Source organism: Petaurus breviceps, unplaced genomic scaffold, assembly GCF_028583685.1.
Source record: "Petaurus breviceps papuanus isolate PSGF00001 unplaced genomic scaffold, PetGlider_PUasm1.0 37, whole genome shotgun sequence".
NCBI lineage: Eukaryota > Metazoa > Chordata > Mammalia > Diprotodontia > Petauridae > Petaurus > Petaurus breviceps.
This window is the reverse complement of record NW_027186296.1, coordinates 77,061,465-77,088,004: the sequence shown is the minus strand read 5'-3', so window position 1 is coordinate 77,088,004 and position 26,540 is coordinate 77,061,465. Positions and strand designations below refer to the sequence as shown.

The 26,540-nt window shown below is 40.6% G+C and overlaps 1 protein-coding gene across 9 annotated transcripts in view; it reads left to right on the top strand.

The window, feature by feature from the left end:
- Positions 1 to 26,540, top strand: part of ARMH3 (armadillo like helical domain containing 3) — a 221,958-nt gene that overhangs the window by 58,483 nt on the left and 136,935 nt on the right. For all 9 annotated transcript variants that reach the window (XM_069098793.1, XM_069098795.1, XM_069098794.1 and 6 more), the window contains 3 exons: positions 613 to 682; positions 1,820 to 1,880; positions 9,884 to 9,972. In XM_069098793.1, the coding sequence (XP_068954894.1) occupies positions 613 to 682; positions 1,820 to 1,880; positions 9,884 to 9,972 (220 nt within the window). The remainder of the gene's footprint in view (positions 1 to 612; positions 683 to 1,819; positions 1,881 to 9,883; positions 9,973 to 26,540) is intronic.

The following is a 26,540-nucleotide window of genomic DNA, read 5'->3' as shown; positions in this document are numbered from 1 at the left end:
AGACGCAGGGAGAGAAGAAAGGAAGGAATTCAGCCATGATGTTTAAATGTGAACCAGGAGGTGAAGAAACATTAACCCCTGATGAATTGGCTATACATTAAATGACAGTTATTTCCTCAGTGCATTTATAAAATAGAAAGAATTGTCTTGATGTCTTCTTTTCATACTGTTGGCTAAGCTTGGGAGGTGCCTGGCTTTCATAATCTGTATAGTGGAGGGAATTAAATATGAAGACTTGGTGAATTATCTGAAATTAAGGAGAGGTTTGAGAGTATCAAGATGAGGTTTAGATAGGTCTGCTCCCTGCTTTGCCCATGCTTTATTGTTGAATGAAAATCTCCTTGTTGCCAATATCCCAGTGTGTGAAGATCATGCTACAAGAAGTTTGCTCCAGAGTCCTTGGGGGATTGTCAACTTGCTGTGAACTGCATTTCAGCCTTAATTCTGTGGTAGCATCTGAGGAGCATGTCTAACAAAGCCTCCTTCAAGTCACACAAATGAAAGGCAGTAACCCTATGATGATCATTTTATTTGTATGAGAAATATAGTGATGACGCATTAGAAGTCCTTTCAAGCATCTCCTGATATACTTTCATCCTTGTGTATTTGAAGCCTATGAGACACAGGAAGAAAGCAGCAGACAAGAACCTTCCCTGCCGCCCTTTGGTGTGCGCAGTGCTGGGTGAGTGAATGACAACACATTTAGGATTTTCCAGTAACAGTCACAGCTTTGCACTCTCAAAGTATTCAAAAAGGAGGGATAGTTAATAGTTGATGGTTGTTGTATTTCTTCCTAAAAGAGGAGGTTCCTAACTAGGTTGTTAGAAAATAGATTTAACTTATTAATGGACTGCTTCCTTGGCTTGAGAAAGTATGTCTAATTCTGTATTTGGTTAAGCACCTCGTCTATCACTGGTGTTCAATAAATGACGCTCTTGTTCCTAAGAGAAGTGCCTTCTCTAGTGAAATGAATGGCCATACTTCAGTTTGATATATAGTTCAGCTCTGTGAAATATCCCATTTCTGACCAAGCTGTCCCAGAGTTTTTCTCCCCTGTTTTGGTCTAGCTAGTCTGTTAGCTAAAGGTCATGGGGTTTGAAATCCTAGGCAGGATTCAGACCTACAATCTACTCCTGGGTGGGAAAAGCTGAGATACAGCTGACAGGGCTGACAGGCAGGCAGGACTATATCCTGGGCAAGCTTTTCTGCCTAGGATACTGAATTTTCCCCAAAGCAGTTGACTGCACTCTTAATCTCATTTCTCTTGGCCATCCAGTCCTGATACCTAAATCTACTTGTATTTAGAGACAGTAATTAAGACAATATAATAAGCCTATATTGACCCACAGCCCTATTGACCATTTCAGTCAATATCTGAAAAAAAAACAACTGAGCATGATATTGAGATGAGGTAGATTGACATAGCTGCAGAGTTGAGACTCTGGCAACATGGATAATCCATAAGTTTTCCTCTGCTTGCCTCATCACCCCGTTCTAAGAGAGAATGATTTCCCTTTGGCATTTTGCATTAGTGCTGTGCATGAAATAGCTCTACAATAGAGCCTCCCTCATGTGTCTGAATTTATTGGCTGATCAAAGCGGCCTCTTGGAAGGGGGAGGGGGAGCTCATTTGCTTGTTACCCTCCAGGAGGCAGGCAGGGCACAGGATTCAGTCTTTCAGAAAGAAAACTTAGGGGTGAATACAAATATGTTTAGTAGATTATCTAGTTGATATGTGTGTGAGGAAGGTCTTTTTGTCCACTGGAACATTTTTTCCCAGTTTCTTCTTGATCAATCTGATTTTTCTTGTTCTTTCCAGATCTGATGGTGGAGTTCATTGTAACGCACATGATGAAGGAATTTCCTATGGATCTTTATGTGTAAGTGCCACAGGCCATTTTGTATGTGTATAGATCAATCTCATGGAGTTTAGTAAGAAGGAAATAAGAGTCATACAAGATTTCTAAATATACTTTATTTCCAGAAAATCACATTTGTGTGTGTGGGGAGAAATGCCAGAGGGCATTTTTCAGAGTGGATTTGTGCATCTTTCTTTTTTCTTTAAATTAATTTATTTATTTTTAATTTTCAACATTCACTTCCATAAGATTTTGAGTTTCAGATTTTTCCCCCTCCTTCTCTTCCCACCTCCCCAAGACAGCCTGCAGTCTGATAGAGGCTCTACTTGTGCATTCATATTAAACATATTTGCACATTAGTCATAATGTAAAGAATTAGAATGGGAGGAACTATGAGAAAGAAGGAACAAAAGCAACAAAAGAAAAGGAGAGCAAATAGTATACTTCTATCTGTATTTGGACTCCAAAGCTCTTTCTCTGGAGGTGGATAGCATTTTCTATCCTGAGTCTTTTGGAGTTGTCTTAGATCCTTGCATTACTGAGGAGGGCTAAGTCTATCAAAGTCAGTCATCGAACAGTGTGGTTGTTACTGTGTACAATGTTCTCCTGGTTCTGCTCCCTTCACTCAGCCTCAGTTCATATAAGACTTTCTAGGTTTTTCTGAAGTCTACTTGATCATCATTTCTTATAGCACAGTGTTCCATTACATTTATATACCACAACTTGTTCAATTGATGGATATCCCCTCCATTTCCAGTTCTTTTGTGCTTCTTTCTAAAAGAAAAAAAAATGTGCAAGCTAGTTTGAATGCTGTCAGTATCTCTAGTCACATTCAGGCTCATTGAACACAGGGGCAGGGCCCATTGCTCAAAGCAGTCAAGACCAAGCAGCATGAGTGTTGCAGTCCAAAAACATGAGACCTCAGCAGGTTACTGAGACAGATTCAGGGCCTTGGAATCCAATCAAACAGTTGTCTTGGGGACGGAGAGCACCTTGAAAACTGAGCTCAATTCTTGTCTCCAAGGACCTGGTCTGCATGGCTTCATTGGCTGTGTTTATTTGTGTGTGTGGTGATTGAGTGAAATTTTCAGCCCATTAATGAGGATTTACTGTTCGTTGCAGTTCTTTACAATAAGCACAACTGCAAGAAACTGAGGAACCATCAAATTCAAATAAATTCTGAGCATTGAAGCTCATGTTAGTCCCCAAAGACATCTTACCTTTTGTCCCTAGGAATAGTTGTACATTATTAGTTTTGTCCCAGATATAATATATTATATTTGCTCCTTAAAAAGTATCAGAATTTGGTCTTTTATCAGTCTTGGTGCCTCTGTTCTCTTTGGCATGAGAGTGTATTGGGGGTATAGCAAGCTTTTTGTGGCTCTTTTGAATGCCTACCCTGGGATCTGAGGAGGGAAAGGATTTTAACATTTGAATGGAGCAGGACTCCTGCTTTCTAGAAGGGTTGTAGACTATGTCTTTGACTTCCCAAATCTTACTGTTGGGTAAGTTGGTTTTTGTTTTGCTTTTTCCTTTAAGGTAAATTTTACTTTAGAGGTAAATTTTTACTCCTTCATTTTATTTCTAAGGGTTATGGAAAGCTCTGGAATGCTTATCAGACAAGGTTACTGCTTGTTTGAGGCAGGTGGCTCTGTACATGGGAGATTTGGGGATTAGAGTTTATTTTCCTAGACCCTGTAATTCCCAGGTCTGGTGTCTTGTGTTTTAGGAAATGATGCTTGCTAAGTAATATAGGAAGGTGCTGCATACCTTGGCAAAACCAAATCTACAAGCTCTAGGCTTAGGCAGCCTCCTGTGTGCTGAGCTTTTCAGAGATGCTTTCTCTTTGGCTCTCAGGCACTCCATATATAAGTTTTTACATCTTTTTTTCCTACATCTTTTTCTGCATTTCTGCATTTTCATTTATTGAATGTCTTGAAATTAGGGAAAATGGAAAATGCAGTGTAAACACTAAGCTGACCAAGGCTGCGCAGAAGATACTGCCCTCAGCCTAAATTCTCTTTCTTAATTCCTACCATTGTGCATGTTTCCAGTTCTTTTTGCCTTTCTCCTCCAGGTTTCAGCACGAGAGCATCAAATCCCTTTTGGGTGAATTTAGCTGCTTTCAACTGGATGGCTACTGCCTCTTCTCTTTCTATACATTATTTTCTGATAGTATATGGTAGAATGAAAAATTGAAAGCAAAATGAATTTTTGCTGTTTCAGATAAATTTATAATATACTTGGAAATATGAAGAAACGTGGAAAGACTTAATGGAACAGCAGATCAGAACACTCTAGAATCTGTTTCAGAAATGAAGCAAATGTACTATTTTGAGAGTGCTTTAGGTAAAGTGAATGGTAGTCAAGGTTAAGAAGAGAAGAGGGAAAGAATCAGTTTCTCCTAGAACAGAAAAACCTCACTGAATAATTCTCTCTACTATGAAAGTCCTAATGCTTATGTGGCTCTCTAGGAGTTTGGGGAGAAGTAGACTTTGGGAAGAGCAAACTCTTATCTTACATTCATTTTTGGAAAGTCTGAATTCCTTCTGTGTCAGACATTCTAAAACCCCAGACAACTGCCAGGGAAAAGGCAAATAGCCTGGCTTATGCCACAGGAGGATTGTAGAAGAGGTAGCAGCATATTTAATTGTAGGAAAAGACACACATGTGCATAGAAAGGCATGCATAAAGGACTAATAAGCAAGGGGGGGCTTAGGAGATGCCTGAGTCTCTCTGATGACATTTGTTTATACAGCTCCTTTCATTAAAATCCTGTCTGAGAGGATCCTGCAAGATCAGCAGACCTAATTACAGTATTACAGAGAAAGGAGGAAGTCTCTATGAATAATGTGGCAGACCAGGCAGTGTAGTGAGGTGTTAGAACAGACCAGTGAGAAATTATTATGAGGACTTCCATGGAGGAGGAGATGTCACTCCCAGAAGATAGTTTGTTTATTCTTCATTTGTGATTTTTTTTTTTGCTTTTTTTTTGGAGGGCAGTTGGGGTTAAGTGACTTGCCCAGAGTCAAAATGGCTAGTAAGTGTATCAAGTGTCTGAGGTCAGATTTGAACTCAGGTTCTCCTGACTCCAGGGCTGGTGCTCTATTCACTGCACCACCTAGCCACCCCCTTCATTTGTGATTGTGATAAGCTTTGAGGTCACATAGACATTTTATCTATCAGCGTCTCTGGACCCGGCTGTTGCCAGAGAAAGTCTTTGGTCTTTTTCTGTCCTTGTGTCTTTTTCTCCTTATCCAGGTTGTGTGTCCCTGAGAATGAGAACATTACTGAGGAATCAGTTACCTTTGCCACCATGATAGTGGGATCATAAATGTAGTTATGGAGCAGGTTCTGGGGTCCCTGTATTTTATACATTTGTGGTTCAGTAGTCCAGGGTTTTTGTTTCATCCCATGCTCCTGGCCAGGATTATGAGCCATGGTTGACTTTCATGGGTATCTTCTCAAGTTTTGTGAAATCAGTAACATCTCAAGAATCCCCTCTGTTCTCAAATTGAAGCCCTAGAACTGAGAATTCTGAGCTCTGCCCTAGAGCAGCTCCCTTTTTTTTTTTTTTTTTTGCCTTTTGGAGGGCAATTGGGGTTAAGTAACTTGCCCAAGGTTACACGGCTAGATTTTTTGTGTGGGTGTTAAGTGTCTGAGGCTGGAACTGAACTTGGGTCCTCCTGACTCCAGGGTCAGTGCTCTACTCACTTCACCACCTAGCTGTCCCCTCTTTGCAATTTCTATCCATTGATCCTAGATCTGCCCTCTGGGGCCAAACAGAACAAATAAAATTTCTTGACCAAATTAAAAAAACATTTATTGAGGTCTTAAAATATGCCAGGCACTGTGCTAAGCACTGGGAATACAGTACAAAAAGTTAGGCAGGCCCTGTCTTCACTTAACTTACTTTTTAATAGAGGGGGACAATATATTCAGGATTGTAATGACCAAGGAAAGTAGTTTTAGTGTGATTACTTAAAGGTATGGTGACTTGATCCTCGGGGTAGTCAATTGACAAACACCCATTCCAAAAGCAATGGTGTTGTCAATTGCATTTATGTATTTGTAGCAGGAAGTAGAAAGCAGGGGATAGGGATAAGGTAGAATACACATGTTGGAGGCAAGAGGTTCAGGAAAGGGCAGATGGTAAGAAGGCTAAAAGGAAAGTCAAGTCTTTTTTTTTTTTAAGCAATCGGGGTTAAGTAACTTGCTCAAGGTTACACGGCCAGTTATTTCTGGGTGTGGTGCTAAGTATCTGAGCCTGGATTTGATCCCCAGGTCATCCCGACACTGGAGCCAGTGCTCTTACTTGCTGAGCCAAAAATCAAGTCTTTCAAGTCTGGGTCTGGCTAGATACATTTGCATTAGTGTAATTACTTATCAAGATGGATCAACCAGGGGTGGCTAGGTAGTGCAGTTAATAGAGCACTGGCTCTGGAGTTAGGAGGACCTGAGTTCAAATCCGGACTCAGACACTTGACACACTAGCCGTGTGACTTTGGGCAAGTCACTTAACCCCAGTTGTGCCCCAAAAAGCGAAAAAAAAAAAGATGGATAACCTTAGAGTGAGAATTCAAAAACTAAGTCAACTAACTGACCCAGAAATTGGGGACATGGATTCTATAAGTGAGTTACTTGATGACAGTTATCATGTGTCCCCTAAGTTTACTCTCTATAGATTACACATCCTTTTTTCCTCCAATTGATCATCTTATGGCACAATTTCCATTCTTCTCACTATTATGTTATTTCTCCTTTGTAAACAGTCCATTCTACCAGTGACCTTTCCAAATTGTGGCACCTTTCAGTTTAGCAATGGCCTTTCCAAATTGTGCACCCTTCTCTTATCTTTTCTAAATTGGGGAACCTTATTTCTCTTTTTAAAATTCCCTTTGTTATCTTTCTCTCTGTTTTTCTACATTGAGACTCTGACATCTGAAGTATCCCAGTGATAAATACCATCCAGTGACAGGAGAAATATCTTCATTCTTTGTTCATAACCTCTTGTTGTATGGGTTCATGTCTGTGGTAGTCTTGCAAATTGTTTAAGGTGAAATGTAAGATGTGCCCCCACTGCCCCTGATCCTTTTCATTTACAGGATAAAGTAGTATTCTCAGTCCTGCTGGCTGAGCTCCCCTCCAGAGACCTTTGTTGAGTGCCCAAGATGGGAAAAGGAGGGGGAGCCAGGGCTTGGAAATTGGAATTAGACATTGAATTCCAAGCAATTTAGAGGCTTCCAAACACTAGTGATTTCAAGTGTTGAAATTCTTTTTAATTGAATGTTAAGTTTTGAAATTTAAAATGAAAAGAGGACATCCAAAAGCTAATGTTCTCAAATAATAAGGAACATTAATTTATCCACATTTCATAGGCTGAATATTAAAATGGACATTTAATGGCTTAACTAGCAATCAAAGCCTACTTAGCTATAGAATGTATCAAGTTAACGTTGCTATGAGAACCATAACTTAGCATTTCCTCATAATTTGGAATTCAGTAATTGTGATAACAAAGGCTTTTTTTTCCCCTTTTACATGGACTTTTCCCCCCTTTTGATAAAGAAGCAGAGGAGCAAGTTGATCTGAGAAGGGACATATAACAGCCCAATTGCACTCAGGTTCATGGTTCTCTAAGTGGTGTACGCAATAGTTTCCCCACTGGGAAGTGATGTTTTCTTATAAGTTAAGTTATAGGCTCTCAGGTCTTTCCCATAGTCTCTATAAGAAAACCCTAGTGGAGTTGGGGGTACAGGTTTTGTGGGGGTAACACAATACTGTGCTTAAAATTATGAGAGGGCCATAACATAGTAGGTAGAACTCTTACCTAGGATTCTGGGTGGAAAAGAGGAAATTCTGTTTATACTATAGAATTCTATGTGTTTTTAAGACAAACTATGACAGTTTTTAAAATTACTCTTACCTTGCTCGCTCACTTATTTCTGGCTGTTTGGAGGTAATCCCTTCTGGTGTATGTATTGTTGGTATAGAAAATAGCTTTTCAGGATTCCAAGGGTTTAGAGATTTAAGTCTAATTACATCTCTCAGCAACCCAGTTCTGCCCCTGTGAACAGAATAACCCAACTCTGTTGTTAACTCACCTTGACTGACTCCCCTTAAACAACCTGCTCCCCAGGAAAGGGGCCCAGTGTTTTGGAGTAGTGGCCATTTAATGGGGAGTCTCACAAGGGTGGTAGTCTCATTTCTCTAGTGTTAAAAAGGGAAGAGATAGTTGAAATGCAACATTACTGTGATCAAAACAGAAAAGGGCTGGAAATGACAGTAACCAACAAGAGTCACCACTGAATATTGTGGTGGGACTGCAGCAGTCTTATATTTAAAGCTCAAGGGGAATGTGATTGTGGTCTCAAACAGCTAAATATATGGGTCTCAAATAAGAATTATGGTTTTCAAACTGCCACATTTACTCTGAAGTCCATTCATCTCCTTCAACAACATCAAGATTAAGCATGTGTTCTGCTCAGCTGTATAATAAAGTGGCAGACATATTGAACCAATGACATCACAGGACAGTTGCCAACAGTATAAAATTAAGCTCCTAATGCTGGACTCCAGCTTCCTTCCTTTGTAGGTCATCATCTTCATCAGGGAGCTCAGTTGTCTGAGTCATCTCAAAGTCTTGCTCATGCTGCGCTGTCAGCTGGGTCTATGGCCACCTCTGGTGGTACAAGAGCAAGCATGCCAACAAACTCCAAATATGGGTCCTCAGTATGTTTCCTAACAAACTGAAGGAGGGGCTTCTCAAAGTCAGTTACTTTTGGCCAAAATATCCCAGTACCAGAGATTCTTCTCCCTGTGGAAGAAGACATGGGGATATTTTCACATATTCATGCCAGATCTCTATGCTGGTTAGGTACATTCTTTTATGTAACTCTTAATGTTACATCAGACATGATATTGGTTCACTGTTTAGATAGAATAACCATCTTTCAAACCACTAAATTTCTTTTGGCCTGCATTAATATGTCCACATTTATCCATAATTTAATTCAATAGGATCTTTGTTAGTACTGTACACGAGGGGTGGAGCTCAGCATTCAGGGGAGCACATAATCAAATTCACAAAGTCAAGTGACATTGTATAAATACAGTTTTCCAGCATTTTCCATTATCAGCTAGTAGAAAGTCTGGCCTTGGGTGGTCATTAGCATTTCTTCCTTACTAAATTATGAGGCAGCATGGTCTTGTGAGTAGAAGGCTGCCTTGGAGTTAGGAAAATCTGTGTTCAAGTCCTGTCTATGGTGTATACTGACTGTATGTGACATATACTGACTTGAGCAAATTACTTAACATTTTCAGTACCCGTGACAACTTTTGGAGACTCACTTGTAGATTTGCATTGGTAAAAGGGATTTCCTCTCTGGTAGTTCCTGACATCAATGAAATCACAGGTATAGACCAATAGAAGAATAAGGGAATGAATTTGTTGACATCTTTGTTCTCTCTCATTTTAGGTGTTTTAATTAAATATTAAAGCTTTCCCATTCCTAGATTGGCAGTCAGGATCACATTCTTCTGTCTCACCAATTTTAGAGTCAGTGTGTTACGGTGAAAAGAATGCTGTACTTGAGAGTCAGGAGAGAACTGGGTTCAAATCCTGTATCTTTTTTTTTTTTTTGAGGGGGGAAGGCAAGGCAGTTGTGGTTAAGTGATTTGTTCAAGGTCACACAGCTAGTAAGTGTGTCAAGTGTTTTAGGTCGCATTTAAACTCAGGTTCTCCTGACTCCAGGGCTGGTGTTCTATGCACTGCATCACCTAGCTGCCCCCATCAAATCCTGTATCGAACATGTATGAGGAAGTAACCAGAGGCAAGTCACTTAGCCTGTCTAAGCCTCATTTTCCTCATCTGCAAAATGAAATTAATACTTCTAGTCCCTACCTACCTAGAGAGTTGTTCTGAGGATTAACTGAGACAAAGATGCAAAGCATTTTATAAACCTTTAAAGCACTCTATAAAGTCAGCTGTTTTCATTATTTGCCTCCTTTTATTTCTTTTATAGGCGCTGCATCCAAGTGGTGCACAAACTTCTTTGTTATCAGAAGAAGTGCCGAGTGCGATTACATTACACATGGAGAGAGCTCTGGTCAGGTAACTACTGCTTCCTCCTCTGTCCTTGACTCCAACCTTTCTTTTCAAGAGCATTGGGACTCAGGTTTGATTGTTACTTGAGCGACTTTTTAGTTCTTTATAACTTGTCACTTTTGTGGACTTTTTCTCTTTCTAGCTATTGTAAATGCAGTTCACTACCACTTCTTAAAACTGAGTGCTTGTTCCCTAAGGACTTGAGAAAGAGAGGTGGCTAAAGTTATTCTAAGCTTGGATTCTCCTTTGGTTCCATTTGGTGGCAGCATATAGACTATAGATAGGGAGACCTTTGTTCATTTCCACAGGATGAATAATCTCAGGAAGAATATCATAGGGATAGGGGATAGGATGGGGAATCCTATTCTTTCTGTTACATTTGGCATTATTACTGTTTACAGACAATGTAGATTCTACCACTCCCTCCACGCTAGAGACAAAAACAGAAAATTACAGTGTTTACTTTGGTTGTCTTATGTATTTGGCAGTCCAATTGAGCCATTACCGCCCCCCTGGAAGCAGAGCCGGTCTGTTCTAAGGGTGTGCTAATGTGAGCTTCCCACCCCTTTCCTTTTGTGTAGCTAGATCAGAGAGGTAGGGAAAAAAAGGAGAGGACAGGCTTCTGGTGGCAAGTGCTAGTAGGTGACAAGTGGGTTTGCTTGGCCATGGTGTCACTTCCTTCTCCACTCCCAGAGATGAATGGCTGCTGGAGTCAAGAAGAATGGCTGTGCCTTCCTCCTCTGGACTTTGAGCAGAAGAGGATGCGTCAGTATCTAGTGCTGTATGAAGACCCAGGCAGTTAGCTCCATTATATGGAGTGTGTCTGCTTTGTTTTGGCATGTGGTTTCCTCCCAACCCAATTTGACTATCTAAATTTAGCTCTCCATAAAGAGGAGAAATCTTTAATTAATGGATTAACAAGTTCTTTGTAATTTCCTTCTATGGTTGTGAAAAAGAGAGGGAAAGAGGAAGGAGGGGAGAGGGGGAGGGAGAGGGGAGAGAGCTAGGGAGGGAGAGAGAGAGAGAGAGAGGGAGAGGGGAAGTTTTAAGTATGGCATTATGGATACTCATTAACAGTGAAAGATGTATGAAAGCACCAAATCTGGGAGAAGTTTCTACTTTGTAGCAAGTGTGTCATAAAGGACTATTGTTGAGTTTCACCAGGAATAATGGTGTGACTGTCACATTCTGAAAGCTGAATATTGAAGAGAAAACTCTGGGATTACAGTGTGTGTGTTTATGTAGTTGCAGGAATTTGTAGCCACATATATGTGGTTTACTTCTTTCCCTAGGACAGATGATTGTTTAGTCCTGTATTCTGTGCTTCCTTAATCATCTGCATTTATCTCGTCTTGCCTGCTGCCTCTTCTGAGTCTCCTTCATAGCCTACTTTTTCCTTTTATTCCTTGGGTTTTCCCTGTGTCCTCCATGGTCTAGTCTAGGCCTCTGCCTCATGTGAGACTTGAACTTCTGTTGTCCTCTTTTTTTTTTTTTTTTTAGCAATCGGGGTTAAGTAACTTGCTCAAGGTTACACAGCCAGTTATTTCTGGGTGTGGTGCTGAGTGTCTGAGCCCGGGATTCGATCTCCAGGTCATCCCAACACTGGAGCCGGTGCTCCTACTCGCTGAGCCACCTGGCCGCCCCTAAGCAATTGGGGTTAAGTAACTTGCTCAAGGTTACACGGCCAGGTGTTTCTGGGTGGGTGCTAAGTGTCTGAGCCCGGGATTCGATCTCCAGGTCTTCTCAACACTGGAGCCGGTGCTCTTACTTGCTGTGCCACCTGGCCGCCCCCTTTCTTATTTTTTCTTAAAGGCAAAGGCATAAATATGACTATGCTGTTTCCTTGCTCAAAAACCTTCAGTATTTCCCTCTTATTTCTAATACAGATTCTTCTTCCTGGCTTTTAAAGCCTCTCATAACCTAGTTCTAGCTTCTCTTTCCAGTCATAATTCACATTACTCCCTCCACTGTACTGTCTTGCTTGGTGATCTTATCAACTCTTCCGGGTTCAGCTGTCTTTGTGCAGATGATTCCCAGAGCTATATAAGTAGTCCTAATCTCTTTCCAGTCTTGTATAACAATAATAATATAATCTTAGACATCTTGAACTGGATGTCCTCATAGGCATCTTAAACTCAGCATGTTCATAGTGAAACTCACTGTTTTTCCCTCTACACCCTTCCTTCTTCCCATACTTCAAAGGCACCACTATCTTTTGTCACCCATACTCACAACCGTGATATCATTCTCAAACTTCTTGCTTTCACTCATCCTCATGTATTCATTTCTTGCTGAATCTTGTCATTTTCACCTTCACAGCATCTCTCATATATATATACCCTTTTCTCTACTCACACCTCCACCATCCTTGTATAGGCCCCCATCACCTCTTGGGTGGGCTGTTGCAATAGTTTTCTAATTGTTTTCCTGGCATCAAACCTTTCCCTGCTCCTATCCATCTTCTGCTTAGCTGCCAGTGATTTTCTGAAGCCCAGTTCTGACCGTGTCACCCTTCTACTTGGTAATCTCTAGTGACTTTCTGTTACCTCCAGGATCAAATATAAAACCCCCTATTTGTCATTTAAAGCCCTTCACAACCTGGTCCCTTCCTGTCTTTCCAATCTTCTTATACTGTCCCTTCCTCCACACATTCTTTTTTTTTTTTTTGGCTTTTTGGAGGGCAATTGGGGTTAAGTGATTTGTCCAAAGTCACACGGCTAGTAAGTGTGTCAAGTGTCTGAGACTGAATTTGAACTCAGGTCCTCCTGACTCCAGGGCCGGTTCTATTCACTGAGCCACGTAGCCGTCTCCCCTCCCACACATTCTTATCCAGCTGTACTGACCTACTTGCCATTCTTCATACAGGACATCCTGTCTCCCCACTTCATGCCTCTTTGCTGCTGACTTGCAATTTCCCTGGCTTCCCTCAAGATGCAGCATGAATAAATTCTTGCTTCAGGAAGTCTTTCCCAGTCTTCTCCTCTCTGCCCCACTGCTAGTCTCTTTCCTCTAAGATTATTTCCCATTTACACTGTATAAATCTTGTAGGTACAAAATCATTTGCATGTTGTCTCCCCTGTTAGAACATGACCTCCTTGCAGACAGCAACTGTGTGCTTTGCCTTTTTTTGTATCCCCATCATTTAGCACAGTGCTCGACATCCAGTAAGCACCAAATAAATGTTTATTGACTCACTGACTGTTGTCTTTAAAAGAACCCTCAGTGGTTTTATACTGGTTAATCATTTATTATTTTGCAGAGCTTCCACTCATAAGTCTTCCAGACATAGCCTGCATCTGCAGCCTTCTCTTTTCATTCTGTCACACTATCCTGGGTCTCAAAGCCACCATCCTAGATCTGGCTCTGTTACAGGCCTCATCCAATCTGTGAAATCCTTTGCTTGTTTTGTGGCTCATCGTTTTTCTTGTTCACAACTTCTAAAGTCCTGGATTGTCAGACACTTACTTTTTCTCCTTCACCTCAGATGGTCTGCCAGCTTGTCTTTTCTCAAGATCCTGTTCAGAATCAACCTGATTGGTTTTGATCGTTCTTGGACACTTCCTTCCTTATCTCTCATACCTTATACTCTTCATGGCTTGTTCAAATGAAAACAGCCAGCCTTAGTCTTCTTATCTCATTCCAAGTCTTACCTGGATGTAACTTTTTCTCCATCATCAATTTCTCTTGGTCTCTCTCTGAACATAGAGTTTTTCTTTGTTAAAAACTTCAAATCATTTGGGGTTACAGATTGTCTGAAACTGGGTCTCAAAACTGTTTGTGGTGTGGTTTATGAGAATCCACACTGTAGGATCTCAGTCAGGCCTTCAGTGTTTTGGCTGGAGAACTGTTAAGAAGAAGGGATAGCTTCCCACAGGGCCAGTGAGAATAAGTCGAGTACTTTTCCCCCCAGGTATGTATTTTTATGTACAGTTGAATTTACATTTATACCAAACTAACACACATCTTTTTTTGTTCCTCCCCATCTCTTTGTCTTACTCTGTATCTTTCCCCTTCTTCCATATGTCAGTTTCTCATCATTTATTTGCATGCTATCTCTCTGCCTTAGTTTCTTTTCTTAAAAATAATAGATTTTTATTGATATCTTTTGTTTTTCCTTCACCTAGATTTTCCCTTGCATCCCCTCTCATCTCCCTTCCTGGAGAACCATCTCTTATAACAACTTTTTTTTTTTAAAGAGGAAGGAAACATTTTTAAAATCTAGCAAGATCGAAAATGTTGAAAACATTTGACATAATATGTAGTATGCTGTACCTGTTGGACACCTCATTTCCACAGAGGAACAGGGGGTACTATCTCCTCATCTGTCTCTTTTGGAACCAACCTTGTACTTTATACTTTTACAATATTCAATTTCCATTGTTCTTTGGTTGTTTTTTATCTCAGTTGTCATTGGGCAAATAGGTTTTCTGAAGTTTGAACCAGGGGGTTATTGATAAAGCTGACATTTCCATTTGATCTTGGTGTTTGTTCTGAAGTTCCCACATGAGCTTAACTCCAGCTTCCATTTGGGAGGGTGAGGTGGGCCCTGTTGGCTCCCCCTGGAATCCCAATTCCATGTATTCCTACAGGGATATGCAGAGCAGCAGGTGTTAAGGAAAACTGCAGAATACACCACCACCTCTGATGCAGTCAAAGCTTATAATAACATGTAATATTGTAATCAGTAAGAGTAAGCATGTGGCTATACTGGATCCCACCCACTCCTTGGCTGGGGCTACCCCTTCCATGTTGGCATACTGGTGTTTTCAATGTTTTTCTGCCTTCTGGACATATGGATTTGAGGGAGGCAAATGAAACTCCTGGCTGCTGGGCTGGGCTGTTATCATTGATGTGTGTGTGTGTGTGTGTGTGCATACACACTATACATTCCAATCTGTGAATTACATTTCATTTATAAATAAGCAGTAAGGCATGTGTGGTGAGATCAGTCACACAGACCAAAGCCTTTAGATGTCTGAAGGCAGTGGGCCAGGAGCCGAGTACTTTCTGTCATTTGGAAGGTAGGTGTTGAATGTTTCTGTCCTTGGATTGTTGGTTTTCACATTGATAATCTGGTTCAAGCAGCCCCTGGATTTGGGAAGATAGTCAATTGCTGTACCACATAGTACTCATTTGGAGACCCCTCCTGTTGATCTTCTTGTCAGAGAAGATCCATTTTTGTTAGGTGTTTCACATCTGAGTTGAAGATACATTTTGCCCTATACTCTTTTCCCACTACTGATTGTGTGGGTAAAAGCCCTGGCTTACTCCTTTTTGTAGCTGTCTATTTATATGATGCCTGTCACCATGGTATCTGAGTACTTGGGAAGTATAATTAGGCTAATTTCAGTTACAGTATGGAAGGGAGAAAGCTCTACTTCTTGCCATCGCCCTCTTTTCATGTAATAATTTTTTTTTTTTTTTGCTGGATGGCAAAAGGTTAGAAAGATCTTTCCAGATCAGAGACCTCTCATGCTGGGGCAAAGAAGTAAATCATGCAATTTCACTCTCAGTGAGGAGATGGGGAACCTGTATGGTCCTGGGGGCAGGGTAACATCTTCTGCAGCCAGTCAGATCTTTCAGCCATTAACGAATACCAGGTGGAGGGCTTAGTGATGGTTCTTTGTTTGCTGATGACACTTGTCTCTCATGAAATGAGCACAGCAGTCTCTAGACATCTTGGAGCTGGGGACCATGTAGGTGGTCTTTCTACCTGTAGGCTCAGGCCCTACCTGCATTCCCAGGCATAAAAATTTTAGGGTGATGGATCAAAGCCCCGGAAAGCAGCATCAGGAGTGTTTGGGGACTTTCTAAATATAGATTCCCCCTAATTTGTGAGGGATCATCTTTCCAGTAACCTGACCTCATCGCTTATGCCAGTCAGAGACCTTTGGGAAAGGGTAGTGGGTGATTCCAGTTTTCTTTTTATCTTTCTTTCTTGTTCCTCAGAGGCATGAATTTCTTTTAACAAAGTTAGCTTTGGGAATCTTGGTGATTTTAAGGCCATTAACAGAACAGAAGGATGAGTAGAATGTTTGGGGAGAAACATAGAGTAGGTGAAAAAGGCTTCTTGGAATCAGCTGATTTTGCTTCTGTTGTAGGATTAAAGGGGCTCCAGGGAAGCCACCTGCATGTAAACAGCAAACTAAGGACATAGATGCATTTAAAGATAGATTTGCACTGGTATTTTGCGCTGCACATTATTTTTGGATCACAGATCTTTTTACCCTTTAATTCCACCACATCCCTGTGTGACAAGTCATTATGTTTTATCCCAGTTTGGAATAGAATGAACTGGAGATAACAGAGAGGTTAAGTGACTTGTCAGGGATCATGGAAGCAGTTACTGGTAGAGTCATGATTAGAACTTGGAGTTCCTGACTCCCAAGCTCAGATGTAGATCACTAGGCAACACTTGCCTTCCTTTTGGAATTAAAGGGCCCCAAAGCCCCCAAAACAATCTGTTCAGCTTCAGTGTGCTAAATAGCATCCAAAGCTTTCACAGGTTTATATGTAAGAGAGCAGGAGGGAGGCAGGGAAGAATGGAGAGAGTGAGAGAGATCTCACACAGCCACACCTTTCAGATACCTACAGGGAAAAATGGAAACCTCAGTTAACATCATTGTTTCCAAATCCAGCCAACCCCTTTGGATACCTCTTCAGGAGCAGGAGTTCCTAAACCTTTTGTGTTATGAACTTTTATGGCTGTCTTCAGAAGCCTGTGGACTCTTCAGAATAATGTATGCTGCCTTCAGTTTTTAATGGAAAGAAATGCAAGTTTTAATTAGAAGTTAATGAAAATAAAGATGTAGCATTTTTCTTATCTAAGTTCACAGCCTCCTTCCCCTTCCCCCCCACCATGAAATTTATGCCTCATAAAACCTAGGTTAAGAATCTGTGCTCTAGGGATGGCTAGGTGGCGCAGTGAATAGAGCACCGGCCCTGGAGTCAGGAGGACCTGAGTTCAAATATGGTCTCAGACACTTAACACAAAAACTAGCCAGGTGACCTTGGGCAAGTCACTTAACTCCAATTGCCCTCCAAAAAAAAGAAGAATCTGTGTTCTAAAGGCTAGACAGGGGTTGATCTACCAAAGCTGAGCTATGAGAGAGAGTCTTTCTTTTAAAATGGATTTTTATTGATGTGTTTTGTTCTTATATCACCTATATTTCTCCCTGTAACCTTTTCTCTCAGAGAGCCATGTATTATAACAAAGCATTTTTTTTAAAAGGAGAGAAAAAGATCAGTAAAATCAATCAACACATTTTTAAAAAATCTGTCATTATACTAAAAGGTTCAAACCCATGGACCACCACCACCACAGAAAAGGAACAGGGGGAAGTGTCAGCTCTTATCTTTTCTTTGGAGTCAGGCTTGGTTATTATACTTTCAGAATCATTAACCACATTTCACAAAACATTAAATTGTTTTGTGATAGGTATTCTTTGCATTTACATTGTGGCAGTCATTGTGTATATTGTTCTCTTGGATATTCTTGCTTCGTTTTGTTTTAGTTTATACAAGTCTTTCCATGCTTCTCTCTGCTTATCATTTTTATTTCTTACAGCACAGTAATATTTCATTGTACCAGAATTTGTTTAGTCATTTCCTAGTTGATGGGCATTTACTTTGTTTCCAGTTCTTTACTGCCACAAAAAGTGCTGCTATAAATATTTTTATGTATATGGAGCCATTTTTTAGTGTCAGTTACCTCCTTGGAATTGTAATGAATGAAAATCCCAAAAAAACAGAGTTTCTGGGTAATTAGTAATTAATTTGTTAATTAAGTTAGTTAATAATCAATAATTTGATGGTCAGTGGTCTCTCTCCACAACCAAAAACCCCACCATGGAGATCACTGAATGCTAAAATACCTTTGGAAAAAGGGAGTGCCCCTGAAAGGTGAAAATCGACTCTGATTGGTGAATAATTAATGCAAGGGAGTAGGCATATTAATGAGGAGGTAGGCTAAAAGTCGTCAGGTTTTCCTGCTGAGAATTTGGCTTGATCATGATACTCAGCTACCTCCAGCAATCTGGACAAAGGAATCCATCTCTTCCCCAGACCATTTTGGTTGTTTTTCTCCTTTATGAGTTGTGTTATCTCAGACTCCAGTGGAGGGGTTCAAGGGCTATGACTAGATGCTTTTGGACTGGAATTCACCTAAATTAGATTCTGTTTACACTATAAACAAAAGTAAGATCTCCTAATTGGGTAGGGTCTGCCCCAGATCCAGGATCATACACCTACAGGACTAGGCCAATCTCGTCTATCAACCTTGTCCTTCTGTGACTGGCTGAATGACCTACAGCTACTGGTCCCTGAATGAGGAAATAGAAAGGAAAAATCTTTAATCTTAATTTAATAATTGGTTATTAATATAATAGGAAAATAATAAGAAATTAAATAATAAAAATAAAATAATTTTTCTCAGAATAAATGCCTAGGAGTAGAGTCTTTGAATCAAAGAATACAAACATTTTAGTCACTTAATTTGCACAATTTCAAATTGTTTCCCTAAATGTTTATGCCAGTTCATAAGTCAACCAATGATGTATCAGTGTATCTTTTTACAACCTTTCCAACATTGACTATTTGTCATTTTTGCCATTTTGTTGCATGTGAAGTAAAATCTCAAGAGTTGTTTTGTTGTTTTATACATTACCTTTTTTTTGTTGCTATTTTTTGGAGGGCAGTTGTGATTAAGTGACTTGCCCAAGGTCACATGGCTAGTTTTTGTGTTAAATGTCTGAGGCTGGATTTAAAAACAGGTCCTCCTGACTTCAGGGCTGGTGCTCTACTCACTGCGCCACCTAGCCACCCCTATACATTACCTTTTTAAAAAAAATTCCATGCAATTTTATTTTCAGTTCCAGACTTTTTTCTCCTCCTTCCTCTTGCCCACCCATGCTTTTAATTTACAAACATTTATTAAGTACTTAGTAGTTTCTGGCCACATAGATATAATAGATGAAACAATTCCTACTTCCAAGGACCTTACATTATAATGTGGAAGAGAAGTATATAGGTAAGTATATCTAGTATGAATATAAAGAGAATAAATATAAAAAAAACCCCAAAACTTGAATACAAAGGAGGTTGGGAAGGGGTTCACATAGATGGTGGTACTGGAGCTGAATCTTGAAAGAAAAGATGTATTTTCTAAGTTGAAGATGAGGAGGGATTGTATTCCAGGCTCCAAAGACAGCCAGTGCAAATGGACAGAGAAAAGATATGCAGGGCCAAGTTGAAAGAACAGAGCAAGGGCATGTTTAGCTGGCTTGCTGAGCAAATCTTTTTGAGCATTTGTGTGGCTGTCATTTCATCTGAGCATTAGGGCTCTTTGCTTGGTAGCCCCTCTGGTCAATGAACCTTTCATTTTCTGATCCTTTTAGTGTTGAAGAGGCTTCTCTGGTGAGAAGAGCATAGTAGAGAAGTAGAGGAAGAGATGGTAATGAAGATGGCAGTTTTTAATTGCTATTTTGTTTTTAAAACAAATAGTGAATTTGAGCTGCTTCTTTATTTAACCCCTCTAATTCTCTGATTTATTAAAAGGTATGCTAAAAGATATGCTAGGTATTGATATGCTCTACCCTTTTCAGAATGAGGAGCTATCCATTGTTACATTAAAACGAAACAACTAAATAAAATTAAGCACTTTTGCTTTCAGAACATCAGGCTTCAGGACATACCAAGGTATTAAAATATAGTCTTGGTATAAAATATAGTTTCTTTTGTAACACATCTTAGACTATAGTAAAGGGGTGATAAAACATCAACACAGCTAACTTTCACAATGTTATGTGCTAAGTAGATTATAAAAATGCCCTGTGATGACTGAGGTCAGCCAGGGGTTGTGAAAGGTAGGATCAGGGAAGGCTTCCTGAAGGAGTTAGCTTTGGAATTGGGTTTCAAAGGATGAATAGGTACTTAATAAGGAGAAGGGAAAGGAGGTCAGTACAGGCATGTAAGACATGGAAGTAGGGGATCATAGGGCATTTTGGAGGGCATTGTGGAGGACAGTAAGATAAGGTAAGAAAGGTAGTGTGGAGAATCTTTACTGTCTTCTTTGACAGTAAGTTAAATTTTTTCCACTAACAAAAAGTCCATTTTCTTTCCCTGCCTTGCCCGTTGAAAAAAGGGAAGAAAAACAAAATGCTTATAACACATATGCATAGTCAAGCAAAAGAAATTTTAGCATTAAAATTTCCAAAAATATATTTTGAGTGTAAATTTAAAAAAATTTTTACTTAATAGTATTTTATTTTTTCCAACTACATGTAAAAATATTTTTTAACATTTATTTTTATAAGATTCTGAGTTCCAGATTTTTCTCCCTCCCCTCCCCCCTCCTCAAGAGAGCAAGCAATCTGATATAGGTTATACCTGTACAATCATGTTAAACATATTTCCACATTAGTCATGTGGTAAAAGAAGAATCAAACAAAAGGAGAAAACCACAAAAAAGAAAGAACAAAAATAAAGTGAAAATAGTATTCTTCGATCTGCATTCAGACTCCATAGTTCTTTCTCTGGTTGTGGATAGCATTTTCCATCATGAATCTTTTGAAGTTGTTTTGTATCATTGTATTGCTGAGAAGAGCTAAGTCTATCATAGTTGATCATTGCACAATATTGATGTAATTGTGTACAGTGTTCTCCTAGAACTGCTCTTGGTTCTGCTGATTTCTTGAGTGTAAATTTTGAGACAAGTGGAAAGAGAGACATATGGATACACAGATATTCTTTTCCTCCTTGGACAGTTCTCTTGGAGAACTCCTTTCCCCTGGAGATTAGCAGATATCTCTGAATTCATGAGCCCATAAAAGGTTCACTACAATAGCACAAAAGTCAAAAGTTAATTTTTGTTCTTCCAGAATGTCCTCTCTTCCTCAGTGTCAATTATCAAAATCCTTCTGAGCCCCTAGGAAATTGTCCCTTTTGTCACAGCCCAAGAGTGATGTTCCTAAAGCACTGATCTAAGCTGTATCACTCCCCTGTTCAGTTAGCTCCAGTGCCTCCCTGTTGCCTCTTTGTTAAAGTACAGATTTTTCTGTTTAGCATTTGAGGTTCTCTATAACTTGACTGCATCCTACTTTTTCAGATTCAGCATGCATTACTTCCTCTTCTTTGGTCTAGTCAAAATGGCCTTCTTGCTGTTCTCCATATACAGCATTTTATCTCTGGTCTCTGGTTTTTTTTTTTTTTTTGCACAAATACACTTCCTTCTCAATTCTGCCTTTTAGAATCCCTAAGTTCCTTTAAAGCTCAGTTGTAGTATCAACTCCTCCCTAAGGCTTTTCTGATCCCCTGACATGCTAGGGCTTATTGTCCAAAATTACCTTGTATTTATTTTGTATAATCTTTTATATATTCTTGTTGTCTCCCCTCATAGAATGTATGCTGCTTGTAGAAAGGGGACTGTTCCTCATGCCATTGTAACCCCAGCAGTTCAAACAGTTTCTGGCAAATAGTAGGGTCTTAATAAATGCTTTTGGATTGATTGATTTCCCTCCTTGGAAGGGGGAAGGAAAATGTGAAAGGTGGAAAACCGTGGAGAGTGTTTTTGTTGCTGCTTCTATAAAGCTTTGCTTATAAGCTATTTTTACATTGTTGTTTTCTTCTGAGTTTGTGTTTTAGTCTTCTCCTGCCAGCCTAGTAGCTTTTTACGGTCAAGTTCTTTTTAGTTTGCTCATTTTTCTAGCCTATTTTTTGACTTCGAACTTCGTTAAAGTTGAGCTTTGCTCACCTAGGGTTGGGGAGGCATTGTCCCATGCTTCAGGCTTTTTGGTGCTACTTTTTTCAGAGTTAGTTCTGGGGGTCTGCAAGTTTTTGGTGTTTCCTAGGTAGCATGATCTGGGGAGAGGTGTGGTCACTGCCCTCCTAGTTTTCACTCTGGTCTTTATGCAGGAAGGGCTCCTGCTTCCCTGTAGCCATAAGTGTTAGCACTTCTCTTGGTCCTGGAAACATGACCAGTTACTTCCCTTGCTCTCTTGTGACCAAGCACAAGTGCTCTTTGGAACTGTAACCCAGAATCATGTAAGGGAATATAGTTGCCAAAAAGTGCCAGGTCCTATACCCAATGCCAGCAAAGGGTCTCTTATAATCTCTTTTTTACAAGTTTTTCAACCCCTCACTGTCTCTGTACTAAGAGCTCCCAAAGCTGCTGATTTTGTCACAGCTGCCTCCAAGGCCTACTGCTAGTGTTGTTGCCATGTGTGCTCCAGGCCAGTCTCCACCCTGGTGTCACAGACTTCTTTTGCCAACCTCCTAAGTTGTCTTACACTGGAAAAATGTCTCACCCTGACCTTTTGTTGACTCTGCCACTCCAGAATTCTGTTTGAGGCATTCTTTTAAGGTCATTTGAATGGGAATTTTGAGAGAGTTTGTATAGGTTGTTGCCTCTACTCCACTACCATGGCTCTGCTCCTTTCATTGCTGTTTCTACATTGCTTTTTTTTTTTTTAATAAATTTTTAAAAATTTTGAACATGACAAATATAAAACAAAGCGAACATTTCCATATACATTGTAGAATAGAAAGGACTGTACCTGAAATGTTTCTCAGCTGCTTGAAAGACAGTGAACCAGATGACAAGATGACGACTTGGTAAAAGTCATTTTTCCTGGTTCTAGCCTGGTCAGAATGGTCCAAATCGGGTTGGTTGTTGTTCTTCTAATTTCAGGCAGAATTGAAAATCTTGGGATCCAAGAATCCCTGTTGCCTTATCAGGCAGCTAGCTCCAGCGATTCATAGCACCAATATCATTTTGATTTCTCAAGAGTGAGTCTTATTCACTCAGTCATTCACTATTATGGAAACTTCATAGGAGCTTCTATCAGCAAGCACCGTAGCATACCCAGGATGGCTGCTAGCACAGGTTCTTTGATCTGCTTTTCTAAAGGAAAGCAACTCATAAAGCAGTTAACAATCTTACTTTAATCAAATATAAATCATTTACCTAGTTCAGGGGAAAAAGTCAGCACCCTAAACTTCAGAGAAAATATAAACAGAAGTTACAAGCAGACAAAAAATACAGACACAGAAACAGACCAGCAGACAAGGCTTCCAGCTGTCTGACCATTACATCCATACCTAGTTAGTTACCAGAGAGAGAAGAACCAACATCTGGGTTTTCAAAGCAGGGGGCCCAATGACTGCCCAGTCTCATCTGGCAAAATCACAACTCTTCTCAGAGTGAGCCCCAAAGCAAAACCTCACATCAAGGTATATATAGCCTTCTCCAGGATCAGAGAACATCACAGCCTTTGTGATCCACTGCGCAATCACAAAGTAACATGGTGTGGATGTTCCCGAAAAGTAAGCCTCCCACCACAGGCTCCATGTGACCACATCCAACGTAGGGGACAGAGTTTATTTTCAGCAAGAATGCTTGAAAGTCCTCTATTCCACTGAATGACTATATTTTCCCCTGAAACATGATACTCAGTTTTGCTGGGTAGGTAACTCTTGGTTTTAATCCCAGCTCCTTTGCCCTCCGGAATATCATATTCCAAGCCCTTCGATCCCTCAGTGTAGAAGCTGCCAGATCCTGGGTTATCCTGATTGTGTTTCCACAATATTCAAATTGTTTCTTCCTGGCTGCTTGTAATATTCTCTCCTTAATCTGGGAATTTCTGAATCTGACTATAATATTCCTAGGAGTTTTCTTTTTGGGATCTTTTTCAGGAGGTGATAGGTGGATTCTTTCAACCTCTGTTTTGCCCTGTGGTTCTAAAATATCAGGGCAATTTTCTTTGAGAACTTCCTGGAGGATGATTTCTAGATTCTTACTTTGATCATGGCTTTCAGGTAGTCCAATAATTTTTAAATGATCTCCCCTGGATCTATTTTCCAGGTCAGTGGTTTTTCCCATGAGATATTTCACATTGCCTTCTATTCTTTCATTTGTTTGGATCTGTTTAACAGCATCTTGATTTGTCATAAAGTCATTAGCTTCCATTTGCTCCAATCTAATTCTGAAGGAATGATTCTCCTCATTGAGCTTTTGAGATTCTTTTTCCATCTGGCAAATTTGGCTTTTTAAGTCATTCTTCTCCTCATTGCCTTTTTGAGCCTCTTTTGCTATTTGAGTTAGTCTATTTTTTAAGGTGTTATTTTCCTCAGTCAGGCTGTTGACTCTCATTTTGTAATTTTCTTGCATTGTTCTCATTTCTCTTCCCAATTTTTCCTCCACTTCTCTTATCTGCTTCTTTTTTTTTTTAAGCAATTGGGGTTAAGTAACTTGTTCAAGGTTACACGGCCAGTTATTTCTGGGTGTGGTGCTAAGTATTCGAGCCCAGATTTGATCCCCAGGTCATCCCAACACTGGAGCCGGTGCTCTTACTCGCTGAGCCACCTGGCCACCCCTTCTTATCTGCTTCTTAAGGTCCTCTATGTCCTGTAACCAGCTCGTATTTTCTTCTGAAGCTTTTGGTGCCGGAGTTCTGATTTCACTGTCTTCCTCCTGTTCCATGCTTTGCTCCTTTTTGTTCCCAAAATAGGAGTCTAATGTTGGAATATTCTATCTGCTTTGTTTCCTTTGCCTGGTCATGTCTCCCCTCAGTCACTTGACCCTTGGGCTTTTTGCCACAGTAGGACTCTGCCACCAGACAGGGGAGCTTTCGTGCCAAACGCTGGGGTTTTCTCAGCTGCTGGAGGTATTAGATGGGTGCCCTCTCTGAGGTCTCCACATGCTCTGGCAAGCTGGACACACACCGCAGGACCTCCACCCTAGAGTGCAATCCAGATCCAAGCAGGTTAAAGCAAGAGCGATTACCCCTCAGACTGGTGCTTGGTCCCCCTACACTCTGCAGGCCAGGAGCTAAAGCTTCCACTTGGCACTGGCTGGCTGTGCCAGCAACTCAGCGGCTTCTCGCCCTGGGGGCAAAAGCCATGCGCTCCCACTTACTGGTCCCAAAGTCCAGACTGCACTGACCTCTCACTTTGTCCTTCGAATCTATGTGTTGATAAATCTGGAAACGGCCACAGCTGCTGCTGATCTGGATTCCCTCCTGCGGTCAGACCCACCCTGGGGCTAAAGCCTTGGTGTGGGGCTGGGCTTGTCTCCCAGCCCCACACTTCGCTGGCCAATTCCTACCAGCCTGCCAGGCTGTCCTCAACGGGAGGTTAGCTTCTCTATGTCATTTTGTGGGTTCTGCAGCTCCAAAGTTTGTTTAGAGTCCCCTTTTACATGGCTTGGGGAAGGTGGAAGCCTGAGCAGCAGGGAGGTCCTTCTTCTACTCCAGCATCTTGACTCTGCCCCAACAGAGTTTATTTTCGAATCACAGGAGGTTCTCAAATTCAGTTAAGTCTATCAAGGGGCAGGGAACAGCTTCAAATTCCCATACCATTACAATACTGCAGGTGAATAAAAGATTTGAGGAAGAGTGGTTACTGTGGATACTTTGCTTATGTCTTGTAAAGGCCACAGAATAAATCTGAGGGTGGAGAAGAGTGTATGTCACATCCTACATCAGAGGCAATTTATCCCACTGGGACCCTAGGAATCTTAGTTACAGATGAATAATGGACATTTATCACAAGCAAGAGATTGGAACTGTTTTTGAGGAGTGTTTTTTTTTTCTATGTGGCTGGAGAGTTGGTGAAAATTGTTAAACTTATTTTCCCTTTCTGCAGATGGACATCAGTAGCAGATAAAGAAAGAGTAACCATTGGGCCCAGCTCCCGTTCCAAAAGGGAATGTTTCCTTCTCTGGAATAATATTGAGAAGCAAGAGCACATTAGATAGGTAGCCTTTTCCTTTCTTTTGCTTCCATCTTCAGCATACCTGGAGAGACCAGGAACACCTAGGCAAGGGGATCTAAACTTTTGGTTTGATTCAATGGAAATGAAATCAGGCAGGCTTCCTATACCACTGAAGAAGATGGGTGTGTAGCTACCTCCAGAGAGAGGCCTATGTTCTGAGAAACCACTTGCATTATTTTAAATGATCCTTCTGGCTTCTAACTCCTTTTTGTACTGCCCTGCTGATTGACAGTGAGACTCTTGATTGCTAACTGTGTCCCTGGATAATTGGTGATTTTGTCCAGAGATGCTGGAAATGGTGAAGGTTTATAGTACCTCCGGGGTTTTGGTTACATTAACTTGTTATAGCAGTGTTGCTATTTCTGGGCTGTCCCCTGGATCCCTTGGCTTCTCTCCTAAAAGAGTAAGTTTCTTTTCAGAAATTTCTTTTCTGTCACTCACTGTAAAAACATCCATCTTTCCTAATGAGTTTGCTTTGATCTCAATTTTGTGATGCTTTGGAATAAGTTCATGCCAGGCCACAAAATAGAAGGTAGGGGTTCCATCCTAACCCTTTCCACTCCATCTTTCTTCAGGTAACATGCAGAACCCATTCAGACACACAGTTCACTCTAATCTGATGCTTTGGAGATATTTGTGCCCTGCTGGAGTCTCCCTTCTGCTTCCTGTTTTTAATCTTATTTAAATGTCATTCATTTGGTTTTGTAATTAAGCCTCCCCTCTGCTTCTTTGAGGTTTCTGTTTGTACTGTTGCTTCTCTGTGCCTTCCTGGGGCTGGCTTATTCCTTTCTGCACCTGGTTCACTT